General features: G+C 46.4%; 1 protein-coding gene across 4 annotated transcripts in view; it reads right to left on the bottom strand.

Annotated features, from left to right (window-relative positions):
• CAMKK2 (calcium/calmodulin dependent protein kinase kinase 2) overlaps window positions 1-14,550 on the bottom strand; it is a 47,482-nt gene that overhangs the window by 21,140 nt on the left and 11,792 nt on the right. For all 4 annotated transcript variants that reach the window (XM_042911254.1, XM_042911255.1, XM_042911256.1 and 1 more), the window contains exons 2-7: window positions 10,918-11,411; window positions 6,796-6,843; window positions 6,068-6,121; window positions 5,288-5,339; window positions 4,794-4,927; window positions 2,210-2,246 (exon numbers count right to left, since the gene is read on the bottom strand). In XM_042911254.1, the coding sequence (XP_042767188.1) occupies window positions 2,210-2,246; window positions 4,794-4,927; window positions 5,288-5,339; window positions 6,068-6,121; window positions 6,796-6,843; window positions 10,918-11,370 (778 nt within the window). In that variant the 5' untranslated portion in view covers window positions 11,371-11,411. The remainder of the gene's footprint in view (window positions 1-2,209; window positions 2,247-4,793; window positions 4,928-5,287; window positions 5,340-6,067; window positions 6,122-6,795; window positions 6,844-10,917; window positions 11,412-14,550) is intronic.

The raw sequence follows: 14,550 nt of genomic DNA, 5'->3' as shown, positions 1-14,550 counted from the left end.
TGATGGCTCGGAGCCTGGAGCCTGTTTCCGATTCTGTGTCTCCCTCTCTCTGCCCCTCCCCGTTCATGCTCTGTCTCTCTCTGTCCCAAAAATAAATTAAAAAAAAAACAAAAACAAAAAAAAAACTTTGAGCTTTATCCTGGGTAATGACATCCATGAAATCAAGAGTTATTGTGCCACTATAGTTTTTCCTACACAATGGTAAATTAAATCTAAAAAGGTTTTTTAAATGTCTATCCGTGTATCACTTAAAATCATCTCATATATTTAAAGTGGTGATGGTAGGGGCGCCTGGATGGCTCAGTCGGTTAAACATGCAACTTCAGCTCAGGTCATGATCTCACATTCGTGGGTTCAAGTCCTGCATCAGGATCTCTGCTGTCAAATGCAGAACCCGCTTCAGATCCTCTGTCTCTCCCCACCCCCCCATTTATTCCTCCCCTGTTCATTCTCTCTCTCTCTTTCAAAATAAATAAACTTAAATACATAAAATAAATAAAAAAAAATAAAGTGGTGATGATACCACATTTGGGAAATATTGCAAGTCTGTATTGTTCAGAGTTTAATAATGTTTCTTTCTCACATAATTTTTTAAAGTTAACATCTGATGTTATTTACTGTGGAGCTTCTAAATTGTTTCTTCAGAAAGGTTTTTAAAGTTCTAAAATTTGAACATGGAATGCACACTAGATGCTCTTAGGGAACTGAAGTTAACTTTTTCAAATGTAATAATGGTATTGTGACCACCTAAGAGAATGTTCTTATGTGAGATGCACACTGAAGTATTTATGGCCTGAAGCGTCAAGATGTCTGCTAATTTACTTTTTGGACAGTTCAGAAAAAAAAAAAAAAAAAAAAAAAAAAGAAAAAGAAATGGATGGGTGCATGGCTAGACTGATACAGCAAATATGACAAAAAATTATTAACTGCTGACTCTGGGTGGAAGATATACAGGCATTCACTGTACTATTTTTTCAGCTTTTCTATAGGCTTACATTTTTCATAGGAAAAACCTGGAAAGGGGAAGAGGAGGGGGAATGAAAAATAAAATGTCCTAAGCTACAACATTCTCTTGGAACTGAACCACAGCAATTACATGAGGAGAAACTGAGCTCTGTTTTCAAACCACACCCATTCAAACCAGACCCCAGATGACCAATCACTCCTGTGCAACATAAGATTATCCCAGGATCATCCTCATGCTCATCCAGGAGACTTCTGGATTCTAGGCTGGGCTTGGCCACGCCCACTCCCCTCACCTCCTTGGTACCCCTCCCAGCTGTCATCTGTACCCACTTGAAATGCACAGGCTCATGTGAATGCCCACCAAGCCAAGTTGTAAGGACATATAACCTATTGATCATGCATTCCTGGACCCAACAGTCTGTGGTCCAGTTTTGAATTAGTCCTGCCCTTTCTTCCTTCATCGGTACCTACAGTCAGGGCTCCCCCACATCTTCACCAGTTTTTAAAAATCAAGTCTCTGAGGACATGCCTGAGTCCTTCTGTTTCTTTGTGCAGTGCCCTCCAAGCCTCCGAATGCCCCACTGTGGCCTCTTAGGCTCTCCAACCTCACCCCCATCCCCTCTCCCTGGTTTACCCTGTCCCACCCACGTTCTTCTCAAACACACTAAGCTCTCACCAGCCTCAGAGCCTTTGCACTTGCTGTTCCCTATGCCTGGAATGCTCTTCCCCCGATGTAACAGGGCTGTGTCTTTGACATTCAGGTACCAAATCATCACCCCGTATGTGACGTGGCCCCTCAGTCCCTCTCTCTCATGTCATCCTCTTTAACCTTCTTCAGAGGATCTACCTGAAGTTAACTGGTTTATTTAGTTGTTGACTATCTGTCTTCCCTGACTAAAATGTGAGCTTCTAAAGAGCAGAAGCCTCAACTTTCTCACTCACCAATGCATCCTTAGTGCCTTGAACCTGCCCAGCATTAGCAGGTGCTCAATAAACATTTGCAAATGAATAAACAGCTCCCCCCCCATAAAGTCCCAGCAAGCACTCCCTTCTACCTCCTGCTTCAAAGTAAGGCAGCAGCCTCGCCCTGTGGCTCACTGTGGGGCCCAGCCTCAGCGGGAAAGGGGAAGCTGTCTGTCCTCGGGAGGGAGATGCCAGGGGCAGGGGTTGCTCGAGAGGACCCCTGAGCTTTGGCAGGTGCAACTGCCTGAGCAGGGGCAGTGGAAGGCAAGGGCTCTCTTACCCATGTACAGATGGTCCTCGTTGGGGTCATCCAGGACCTATTGGCACAGCCACATGGAACAGGCCGGAAACACAGAGCAGGGGAGAGGAAGAGAGGGAAATGATATGAGCAGGGGGGAAGCAGCAGCCACGGGACTGCATTTGCCACCAGAAGGGCTGTGCTTTCCACTGGCTTTCCTGGTTTAGATGAAGGGCACAGGAAAAAAAACAGTGTGTGCAATCCAAATGGCCATCTGGAAAATAAACACCTTCTAGCCCAATCCTCAAGGGTCCAAAACCTCCCCCAGAAAGGAGATTACAAAAAGGAGAGGAAAAAGTCCTCCCCTGGGAAATGGGGGCACCTGGCTGGGTCAGTCGGTAGAGCATGCAACTCTTAATCTTGGGACCATGAGTTTGAGCCCCACGTTGGGAGTAGTAAATTACTTTTTTTTTTAATTGTTTTTAACTTCTCCCCTGGAAAATGTCTCAGCTTCAATAAGAATCCCCCCTCTCTCCTAGGAGACAATGGACTGATCCACAGGGTGAAAATTCAAATCCTATCTGGGCTCTTCTGACTCCTCCATGAAGAGCCCCCATAACCTCCTGCCCCTGCAGAAAAGGACGTCTCCCTGCCCAGAACATCCATGGCACATTCTCTCTGTCCTCCTCTCATGGCCATCCTGCTTTCATCTCGTCATTTATTTCTCTATCTCCCCCTCTCTGCAAAGGGCTGTATCCACCTCATTTGCCTCCGTGGTGCCCTGTACAGGACAAAGTTACATAGCAGGTGCTCAGAATGTCTGATGCATTAGACTAACAGGCTGGCAAACAGCCTTGGATGAAGAGTTCAGATGCCACAGGGCAGTGGGGAGAGGGGAGATCCTGTCAGGACCCAGAGCCACTCACTAAACAGGTGTCTTTGGGCTTCCTCTAAGATGGGTGACTCAAGCATCAGTGAATTGACACTGTGAGACAGTGTGACAAGTGGAGATAGCCTGCAGCCACCATCTCTCTCCTTTGAGAAGAAACAAAGGCAGGCTCCTTGGCTGGACTGGTCTTCCCGCCTCTTCCCACATCGTCCTCACCTTCCCCAGCCAACCAACATCCACAGGACAAGAAAGAGATTTACCCTAGGCAGAAGCCCAGGGCAGCCAACCTGGAGCCCTAAGCCCTACCCAGTGGGAGGAGCCAGACCCAGGGCCTGGCCTACCTAGAGCTCTGCACCTGACAAGCCCCAGTCAAGGCACGGCTGCTAACCCTCACACCCACCAAAGGCAGGGGTATACTCCCAAATAGAGGCCACCAGCCCTTTGCACATGTTGTTCCTCCCTCTGTGATGCCCTTCCCCATCTTTCCCTGTTGTCTCCATCCAGGGAACTACCGGGACCATCTCAAATATCCCTTCTCCTGAGAAGCCTTCCTCAGCCATTTGGGTCGGCTGGCTGCTGGCACTCCATGCTCCCGCAAGCACTGCGAACACGTGTCCAGTGACATGCTTTATTACATGCTGCTTTTAAGTCCTGTCATCTACACCAGAGGTGCTCCACATGTGGCTCGGGGACTCCTAGGGATCCCCAAGATGTTTTCCCAGAGTTCATGAGGTCAAAACTATTTTCACTCTAAAACTAAGATAATATTTGCCCTTTCCACTCTCATTCTCTATTAGTAGAGAAACCAGAAACCACATCACAGGCGAGGTCACAAGAGGCTGAATGCAGAAGCAGATATGAGAATCCAACCATCTTCTATTAAGCCACACATAAACAACAAAACTTTGCAAAAATGTAGAACTATGCCACTCTTCTCACCACAGTTTTCCAGAAAATATAGTTACTTTTCATAAAAATATATTGCTACATAATGGGATTATTGTTTTTAAATGAATTAATAAATAATTTGTAAACTTCTCAGTTTTAATTCTGATGTGGCAAATAATAATAAATACAACCCACATAAGCAAAACTTTTTTGGGGTCTTCAATAATTTTGAAGAACATACAGGAATCCTAAGACCAAAATCTTTGAGAACTACTGATCTAGAACAGAAGATGGCAAATATAGCATGCAAGCCAAATCTGGCCCTCTGCCTCTGCCTCTGCCTGTTTTTGTAAATAAAGTTTTATTGGAACACAGCCACATCCATTTGTTTACATGTACAGGGTTGCTTTTGTGCTAATATTATATATATATACAGTATACTTATATATATATAGTATATTATATTATAATATATATAAATATAGATAGAAATACAGGCGTGTAAGATACAGATATAACATATATATATTATATCTATATCTATCTTATATCTATATATATAAATAAAGAGACAGAAATGGGTAACGGGCAAGTTTCAGTATCCCTCTGACCCTCAATTCCTTTATCTATAAAATGGAAGTAATAAATAGTCTTAGGAAAGGGTGAGAATAACATGAAAGAACAGCAGTCAAGGAGTCGGGAGCAATAACTAGTACCCAGCCTTGCAATAAGCTGTTTAACGTGGAGCGGCTCTCCCTAGAAACTAGTGGTGTGGCATGTGGGTAATAACAGAGCCGAGACTGGACCATCACTATCCCTGCCTCCCTCCTCCCTGGCCCCCCAGCTCACCTCTACCAGCTTTACCACATTGGGGTGGTCCAGCTTCTTGAGGATGGCGATTTCCTGGTACACCTGCTCAATGGGGCCCCTAGGCTGGATGCAGCCTCCCGGAGCTGGCCGGGTGCCTCGGGGCGGGGGGCGACCTGGAGGAGACACAGGGTCAGGGCAAACAGCTTTTCCCCTGCAGACGGCAGCTGAAGAGGGGGCAACCCAAGTCGGGGGTAGGGGGGGTTTTGGCAGGGATGGAGTGGCTGATGTCCCCAGGGGCCTTAAGGAGCCTGCTTGTCATCTGTCTCCTCTGCTGCTGGAAATCAGTGAGGATGGAGACCCAGCCCCCTGTTCAACCTTCTGTTAATACCCTCCTTCCTGCCCCATGCCCCAGTGACAGGAGTCTTTGGGGCATCTACCTGGGCACTCTCTGTAGGGGACACCATTCAATGGGATCTTCTCTGTCTTGCCCCAGCCCTGCACCTAAGAACAAAGGCCTGGCCCCCCAAACTCACGTGGAAAGCCTGCCTGTCGGATCAGCTTCTTTTTTGACAACACCTTCATCGCCTGTGAAAGACAAGACCCCATATCTTGGTTAAAATGGGGAGGAAGGGAGAGAGAGAGCTCCTTCCACTCCTAGGCCTGCCGAAGCTCTTGGTGCCCTGGTGGCCTCAGGACGATGTAGTGAGTGCCTCGTCATTGGAGTGGGTCAAGCAGCTGCAGGCTGGAAACTGAACTGCCAGGGTCCCCTCAGCCCTGAGAGTGCTTCCAAGGCTCCAGGTTAGCTCTCCTGACTGGGACCATGAGCCTTGGGACTCGCTACAACTAAATCAAGACATGAGTCAGCTGGAGTGATGGACGAGAGACTGGCTATTTTACACATGGGGAAACTGAGGCTCGGGTGTGATGTCACTTGGCCAAGGACACACAGCTGGCAAATGGGAGAGCCAGAATTTGAACCCAAGTTGGACTGACTTCCAAAGGCAAACGAGGGCAATTTGCCTCACTACCACCTGGTGATTGGTGCTGTGAAGGATGTAGAAATGGTAGCTCAGAGTAAGAACAGGAGACATTTGCTGAATTTATCCATTTTCTTTCCGAGCCGATCACTTTGCCTCCCCATTTCCCCATCTGTATAATGGGAACATCACTTCCTTCCTAAGGCACAAAATGAAACAACCTAAGGATAAAATGAGACAATAGCGAAGAAAATCTTTCAGGAAGCTAAATTCTGGAAAGGAGGGTTTTGCTTTGGAGACAAGGACAGGGATGGAGAAGGGGACGTGGATACTTACATAATAGGTATTGTCATTTTCATTGTAGGCCAACTTGACCACGCCATAGGAGCCCTGGATAAAGGGAGATGCCCATGACATACTATCCAGAAGTTATGATCTGCAAAATGAGGACCCTAATACAGGGGCTGCAAACCGGCAGCCAATTTACCAAATCTGCTATGCAATTACATTTTGTTGCATCTGCAGTTTTTAGAAAGTTTGAGTGAGTTGCCAACATTTAAAACCAGAAAGATCAGATATAAAAATCTAGATTCTCAGCTTCTTTTGAGAAAAATCAGAAGATCTGGACCCATAATCACCTCCACATGTCAACAGTTTGCCATAGTCCTCTCCACTCCCTAATACCTTACACCTAGTAGGCTTTGTTCATTTATATTACTCACTTACTTTCTATTGATATTTGAGTTTTTTACCCCTGCAATAACACTGCCCATTGGCTGAAATAAAAGCAAAAATAGATGTGAGAGTACCTCAGGGAGAAAAAAAACACCACCACTAATGTTGGTGATATGTTATTCCCTTAAAGCTGTCTGGGCTTCTGTAGAAACATTAATATTTTGATGTAAAAAGAAAATAAACCAGATGGACCAGTGATGACAAAACCCTCCCCCACAACTTTGCCTCCAAGGACTCGTTCCCGCTCCCAGCTCCAGCAGGTTCCCTCCACCGTATCTGAGACATCCTTGGTAGATGCAGAAAACCAGCCTGGCTCCTCGGATATTTACCTTTCCAATTTCATCCTTCAGTGTGTACTGATTCAGCTGTACACAATCCTGCAATGTTAAGTAGAAACACACAGAATATGAATTGTAAGTTTGCAGTTAGATACGTTTTTCACAAAACAAACACACGAACCAGGACCCAAATCAAGAAAGAGAATATTCCCGACCCCCTGAAGCATCTCTCAGACACTGGCCCGTCTCCAGGGTGACCACTACCCTGCCCTTTAACAACACAGATTTTGTACACTGTAAAAAATATGGGGAGCCTGAGTGGCTCAGTCGGTTAAGTGTCTGACTTTGGCTCAGGTCATGATCTCACAGTCCATGAGCTCGAGCCCCGCATCGGGCACTGTGCTGACAGCTCAGAGCCTGGAGCCTGTTTCAGATTCTGTGTCTCCTTCTCTCTCTGCCCCCTCTGTCACTCAACCTCTGTCTCTCTTGGTGTCTCAAAACTGAATAAATGTTAAAAAATATATATTTTTAAAAATGTGATCATACAGTATGTACTCTTTTAATACACATTTTTAAAGAGGTGTTCCTAAAACATTGATTTTAAATTAAACAAGTAATCCTATATAAGGACTATGTTGTCCAATATAAACAAAGTAACACAAGTGGAGAAAATCCGAGTGACTGTGGGCAGAGAATGGTTTCTTAACAAGATTTCTCAAAGATTCTTTTTGTACAAAAAGCACAAAAAACTCATTAATAACAACACCCTAATTTAAAAATGGGCATGGGGTGCCTGCGTGACTCAGTCGGTTGGGCGGCTGACTTCAGCTCAGACCATGATCTTGCTCTTTGGGAATTCTAGCCCCATGTTGGGCTCTGTGCAGACAGCTCGGAGCCTGGAGCCTGCTTCGGACTCTGGGTCTCCCTCTCTCTCTGCCTCTCCCCTGTTCATGCTCTGTCTCTATCTCTCTCTCTCAAATAAACATTAAAAACATTAAAATGCTTTTCATAAACATTAAAAAAAATTTTAATTAAAAAATAACAAAAATGGGCAAAAGACTTGAAAAGACAGTTCTCCAAAGAAGATATACAAATGATCAGTAAGCACATGAAAAGACGCTCAAAAAAAAAGAAGAGGCTTAACATCATGACTCATTGGGGAAATGTAAATTAACACCATACCCATTAGATTGGCTAAACTCCAAGACTGACCATACCAAATGTTGTCAGAATGTAGGGCATGGAGAACCTTTATACACTGCTAGTAGGAAGTTAAAATGGTGCAGCCTCTTTGGAAAGCAAGTGGGTAGTTTCTTAACAAACACCTCCTCTACGACATAGCCATTCTGCTCCTAACTTTATCCAAGAGATGTGAAAACTTGTGTCTGTGCAGACTTGCATACAAATGTTTGAAACAGCTTTACTGGTAATAGTCAAATACTGGAAACAACCCAAAAGTCCACTGACAGGTAACCGGATAAACAAAAAGTGGTCCATTGCAGACAATGGAATGCTAGGCAGCAATAAAAAGGAAGCATGCAGTAATAAAGACAAATCTCAAAATTGTTATGCCATCAAAGAAGTGAAGCCAAAAAAAAAGAGTGCATACTAAATGATTCCACTTACAGAAAATTCTTGAACTTGCAAACTAATCTATGATGATAAAAAGTAGGTCAGCGGTGACCTGGGAAAGGGGAAGAGGGGGGAGGGATGTGTTGTCGGGTGTGCTGGAAATGTCTGTGATCTTGACTGGGGTGATGTTTTTAGAGACGTATGCATATATCAAAACTGATCATATTGTACACGTGAAATATGTGGTTTGTTTTACTTCAGTTACACCTCAATATAGTTAGGGGGGAAATGTGAAGTGAAAAAAGAGGTAAAAATGGGAAAAGAAACACAATAGAAAATAAAACTTCAAGTGTTACCAATAAGCCCAACACTTCCCTTGAGCCCCACTGCCACCCCAATTCTAACCCTTTCCCCAAACCTTGATGTCAGTTTGGTGTATAAACTTCCAGGCCTTTTTCTATGTAAATGCACGCATACGTGCACCTGTTGAAAATACAGAGCATTGTTTTGGGATAGGGCTTTGGGGAGGCAAAAATGATGTCACACTAAATCACTTCTCAACCTCTTTTCTCACTCAACATCACTGGAGACAGTTCCAGGGCAGAGTGTACACACAGACCTGTATCTTTTCATCTGCTGGATAGTGTTCCACGGCTCACAGAACCCTCCCTTCACTAGGTTGGTTGCACTGTTTCTCTCCAATGTTGATTTCATCCCCCTGAGTCCTGAAGCGATGTGACCAGCAGAAGTGGGGCCCTGCAGAGCTGTCCTAAGGGGTCTTACTGCCCCCTAATCCAAGCCCTACATATTGCTGAATTCCTCTTCCTAGATTCCACTCTGATCATATCAGTTCCTGATGCTTCCAAGGTCAAGTTCTGACTCCACTCCTCTGACCTTGGCAGAGTCGCCTACTTGCCCACCAAATACCAGTCTCCTCTTTCTTCCTTATAAATGGATAGCTTAGTGGCAATGGCCCAGGATGGAAAATTACATTTTCCAGCCTTTCTTACAGCTAGGGGTGGCCACACGGCCAGTAGGAGGCAGGCAGAAGTGTTGGGCAGAGCTTCCAAGAAAAAGGACAGACTTAGGAGGCAAATGCCTTTTCCTCTTCTCTGCTCCTTCTTCTTGTTTGGAATGGAGCTGTGAGGGCTACAGTCACAGCAGTAAGGTTTTAAGGACAACAGAATCACCACACTGGTCCCCACTCCTCCAGATTTAGTTTACACGATAAACAAGCCCTATTGTGTTAAAGCCACTGTTGTGAAGGGGGGCAGGTCTCTGTTTCTCTAAGCTGATTCAATTCTAACTGAAATAAAGCCAAATTCTCTGTCTAGCCCTGTTGCCACGGTGCTCCACGCATGGGCCCCATTCTTCAGCTAGCTGAACCCCTGACTGCCCTCTCCCCCATATCCTGTCTTCTACCTCTGGGCCTCTGCTCATGCTGTGCATCCCCCCTGCAGTGAATTCTCTGTGTGTACCCATCTCCAATTATGGAAGTCCTACCTAGCTCCAAAAATATAGTTCAGAATCAGCCCCTTTAGGAAGCTATTCTCAATGTCCACGCTTCTCCCAGTTAAATTCAATCATTTCTTCAACAAATATTCTTGTGCTCCTACTATGTGTCAGGTTCTGTGCTAGGTGCTGGGAAACATGACAGTAGATGGGACTGTTCCTTCTGAGCTTACATTCTAGCTGGGGAGACGGGCCAAAAACAATTCAACAGACACATAAACAATCAGATGGTGTTGAGTGCTATGTCAATAGGGTGACAGGGCAGGGAGGGGTGGCAGGCTGAGGCTGCTTACAGAGGGTGGTCAGAGAGGCCCTTCAGAGGAGGAGACATCTGAGTTGAAACTTGGCTGTCAGAGGCAGATGACCCTGCAAAGAGCGGGGAGGTTCCAAGCAGAGAGGACAGTAGGGGTAAAGGCCTAACAGAGGGAATGAGTGTGGACACCTGAGGAATCTAAGAAGGCAGTGTGGACAGAGCCTTGTGAGTCCGCAGCAGAAAGGCAGGAGATGGGGGGGGGGGGGGGGGGGGCGGAGAGGAAGAGCAGGAGCAGATCACGCAGGGCCAGATGAGCCCTAGTGGGACTCAGTTCTAACTCCCAGAAGTTTTCGTACGAATCAGAAGAGACATGCACACACAGTGCCCAGCGCCTGCCTGGTGCCCTTTTGCTAGGCCGTGAGGTCTCTCACCCACCCCCATCTCCCGCACAACTCCCAGCCACCAGCACCTCCGTCTCCCCTAGAGACTCTCTGTGGCCCCACTGCCCTGCCCACTCTCAAGGCAGGTCACCTGCCCCCCAGCAGCTCTCACCAAGAGCTAGTGTAAAAGATCCAGCTCCCTTGGCCCTCAAACAGGATACAGAAATTCTGAGGTACAGAATTTTCTACACTAACAGGGTCCCCCAGAGATGGAGCCCCAGTTGCCCATGGTGGCAACCAACTCCATCATGCACCCTTTCTTGACCCCCTTCTCTTCTACTCTCATTCCCACCCCCACCTGGGTCTCCACGGGGAGGGGGGGTCACCTCTCAAATCAGTGTTCTAGGGGAGCCCCACCTAACAGAGGCCCCCCATCGGCTGGGCCGGCTCACACACCTGCATGCCAGTGATGGAGACGTGGTGGGACTCCACCGTGGGCCGCCGGGGCAGCCTCGGCGACGACTGCGGGGAGCCCACAGGCGAGTGGGACAGGGCCGGGTGGACGCAGCGTCCATTCGCGTCCAGCTGGGACCGCTCCTGCAGAGAGAGCTTGCGACCGCAGAGCTGGGGCCGGGCCTGGGACCCGGAGGCGGAGGCGTGGAGGGGTACCTCTTGGCCATCGGCCTCCAGGGGCCGGTCCCGGGCCAGGCCGCGGTCCACCGCGCAGCCCGGCTCACACTCGGTGACCACGATGAAGGACTCCATGCCCAGGCGGATGCTCAGGGACGAGAGGCCCTGCAGGGCCTCACAGGGCTTCTGGCCTTCGCTGCCGCTGCTGCCCCCACCCCCCAGCTCATCCTGGAGGGCGGCCCGGTCGCTGCTGGGCTGGCTAGAGACGCATGATGACATGGTGCGCGGGCCCAGGCACTCCCATCCGGCGGCAGCGCCACCTGCAGAGAGAGGAAGGGTCAGCACCCCTGCGGCCCCGCTGGGGGGTCTGTTCCTGCCTCTAGCTGACATCCTCAAGACATCTTGCAAAACATGATGCGATATGATCTCTGAGTCTAAACAGAGGAGCACACTCCACATTTCCTTATTTGAAAAGGTCCTCCTCACACATATAAGAATCCCAAACCCTCCCTGGAGGAACAAAGTAGGAGAAAACCCCAAAACAGAGGACGCATGCGCCCTACAGCGCTGGCAGCTACTTTCAACTCAAGCCAATTGTTGCTAAACTGGATCTGGGCCTAGAATTGCCAGTTTCCACCCCCCCCCCCCCCGCCCCCGTCACCACCACCACTTTTTGATGATGATGATGATGATGATGATGATGATGAAAGAGAAGCTCTGAACCTACACATCAGGTGAGGTCTCTTGATTTTTTTTTTTTAATTAGCAATTATTTCAAATATTTTTAAATGCTGGACCAGCCAAATAAAACACTTCTCGTGACCATGTCTAGGCTGTATGACTTCACAATGGCAATGATTCAGACAGCACTTTACGGTTTACAAAACACCTTCAGCACGCCTGCATAATCTCAAAAGCACCCTATGTTTGCTATTATAGTCCCATTTTGTAAATGGGGAAACTGAGGCTTGAGAGAAAGAAAGGGATTTGTTTAAGCAAAACCCACTGGCACAGCAGTCCAGTGTGGACTGGCCTTGGGCCAACTGAAGAGCAGGGGTCAGAGGTCACATCAGAGGAAGGAAAGGCACCCCAGAGAGTGGGCCAGGCAGCTCATGTTGTCTGAGGAGCCAGGCTCAACATATCTACTATCTAATGTTGTCTTAGTTCAGCTGCTAGTTGGTGCCTGCCAGGCAGAAGGCAAACATGAAGTCAAAAGATTAGGATCAGGGCGCCTGGCTGGTTCAGTCGATAGACCATGCTCCTCTTGATCTCCAGGTTGTGAGTTCAAGCCCCACGATGGGTGTTTAAAAAAAAAAAAAGAACACCAAATAGCTTGGTGGTTCCTCACAAAACTAAACATTTACCACAATGACCCAGCAATTCTGTTTCTAGGTAAATACTCAAATAGCTCTATTCATGATAGCCAAACAGGGAAAACAACCACATGCCCATCAACAGATGAATGGATAACCAGGATGTGGTCTATCCACACAACGGAATATGATTCAGCCATAAAAGGAATGAAACACTCATACATGTTACAGTCTAGATGAACCTCGACAACATCATGCTAAGTGAAGGAAGCCAGACCCCAAAGGTCACATACGTACAATCCTCTTTATTTGAAATTTCTAGAATAGGTAAATCCATAGAAACAGAAAGTAGATTAGTGATTGCCTATGACTGAGGAGGTACTGGGGAGCACGGGAGTGACTGCAAATGGGTATAGGGTCTCCTGGGGTGCTGAACACGATCTGGAAGTAAACAGAGGTGGTACCTGTACAACAATGTCAACGTTCTAAGTACCACTGAAGTGTTCATTTTTAAATGGTTAAGTTCATATTATGTGAACAAAAAAAGTTGACACTTCCTTAGACTGTCAATTCCTTCTGTCTCCGGGACAGAATATTAACCTTTGGTTCATGTGTTTGACAAATTCTGCTGGACAAATGTCACAGGTGCCACTAGAATTCAGGGAGTACATCCTCAGATGCTCATGGTGGTGGCTCTCCAGATCGATCACCCATATCACGAAGATGTCAGGCAAACAGTGGTGCTGAGCAGAGAAATTGTATGAATGAATGAAAGGATATCTCTTGATGACAGTGGGTGGCAGTGAGGGGATAGAGAGGAAGGTGTAGATGGGAGCGGAGGAGGTGGATGAGAGGCTGAAAAATGCCACTTGCCCTCTTACGATAGTCCTGTAAGAAGTATTTATGGAACAGCTTCTGTGTCAGGCAATCTGGACAGTAATGCAAGCAGATGGGGTCCCTACCCCTGTGGAGCAGGGGAAAGACCAATGGGAAAAGCATTAACAAAATCACTGCAGTGGCCCAGCCCAGACACAGGTACAATTTATGAACACAGAGTTCACGGTAAAAGATCAACCAAGAAACCCATCATATGACAAGATGCTCAGCCTTAGTTATAGTAAGAGAAGTGCAAATTTAAACTACAATGAAATGGTTTGATGGGTCCTCAAAACATTAATTGTAGAATTACCATATGATCCAGCAATTCCTCTCCCAGGTATATACCCAAAAGAATTAAGAGCAGGGATCCAAACAGATACATATATACTCTTGCTTATGTCAGCACTGTTCACAATAGTCAAAGGGTGGAAACAACCCCAGTGTCCATCTACTGTGAATGGATAAACAGAATGTGTTCTATCCATAAAATGGAATATGATTCGGCCGTAAAAAGGAATTAAGTTCTGACACATGCTATCCTATGGGTGAACTCTGAAAACATGCTAAGTGAAACACACCAAATATTAAAAGACAAATACTCTATGACTGCAATTCTATGAGGTACCTAAAATAGACAAAATCATACAGACAGAAAATAAAGGTTACCAGGAACTGGGAAAAGGGGAACAGGGAGTCATTGTTTAAGGGGTACAGAGCCTCACTTTGGAGTGATGAAAAGGTTCTGGAAATAGATAGTGGCGATGGTCTCTCAACACTGTGAATGTAATTAATGCCACTGAATTGTACACCTAACAGTGGTTAAAATGGTAAATTTTTATTTTATGTATATTTTACCAAAATTAAGAAAATTTTTAATAATAAAACTATAAGGAATTACTACTTTTTCCATCTATCAGATTGGCAAAGACAGAAAATGTAATAATAGCACTATTTTGGTGAGGCTACAGAGAGTATGAATTGGGCACCCTTATGAAAGGAAATTCACTAGGGCACCTGGGTGGCTCAGTAGGTTAAGCATCCAACTTCGGCTCAGGTCAGGATCTCACGGGTTCGGGAGTTTGAGACCCACATCGCATCAGGCTCCCTGCTGTCAGCGTGGGGCCCACTTTGGATCCACTGTCCTCCTCCCCTCTGCCCCTCCCCACCCCCACGCTCGCTCCCTCTCACTCCCTCTCTCACTCTCTCAAAAATAAACAATAAACAAAAAAAAAAAAAATGGAAATTCACCAATATCTAACAAAACTCC

The sequence above is a fragment of the Panthera leo genome, chromosome D3, assembly GCF_018350215.1.
Source record: "Panthera leo isolate Ple1 chromosome D3, P.leo_Ple1_pat1.1, whole genome shotgun sequence".
In the NCBI taxonomy this organism is placed as follows: domain Eukaryota; kingdom Metazoa; phylum Chordata; class Mammalia; order Carnivora; family Felidae; genus Panthera; species Panthera leo.
This window is presented reverse-complemented; position numbering and strand designations above follow the sequence as displayed.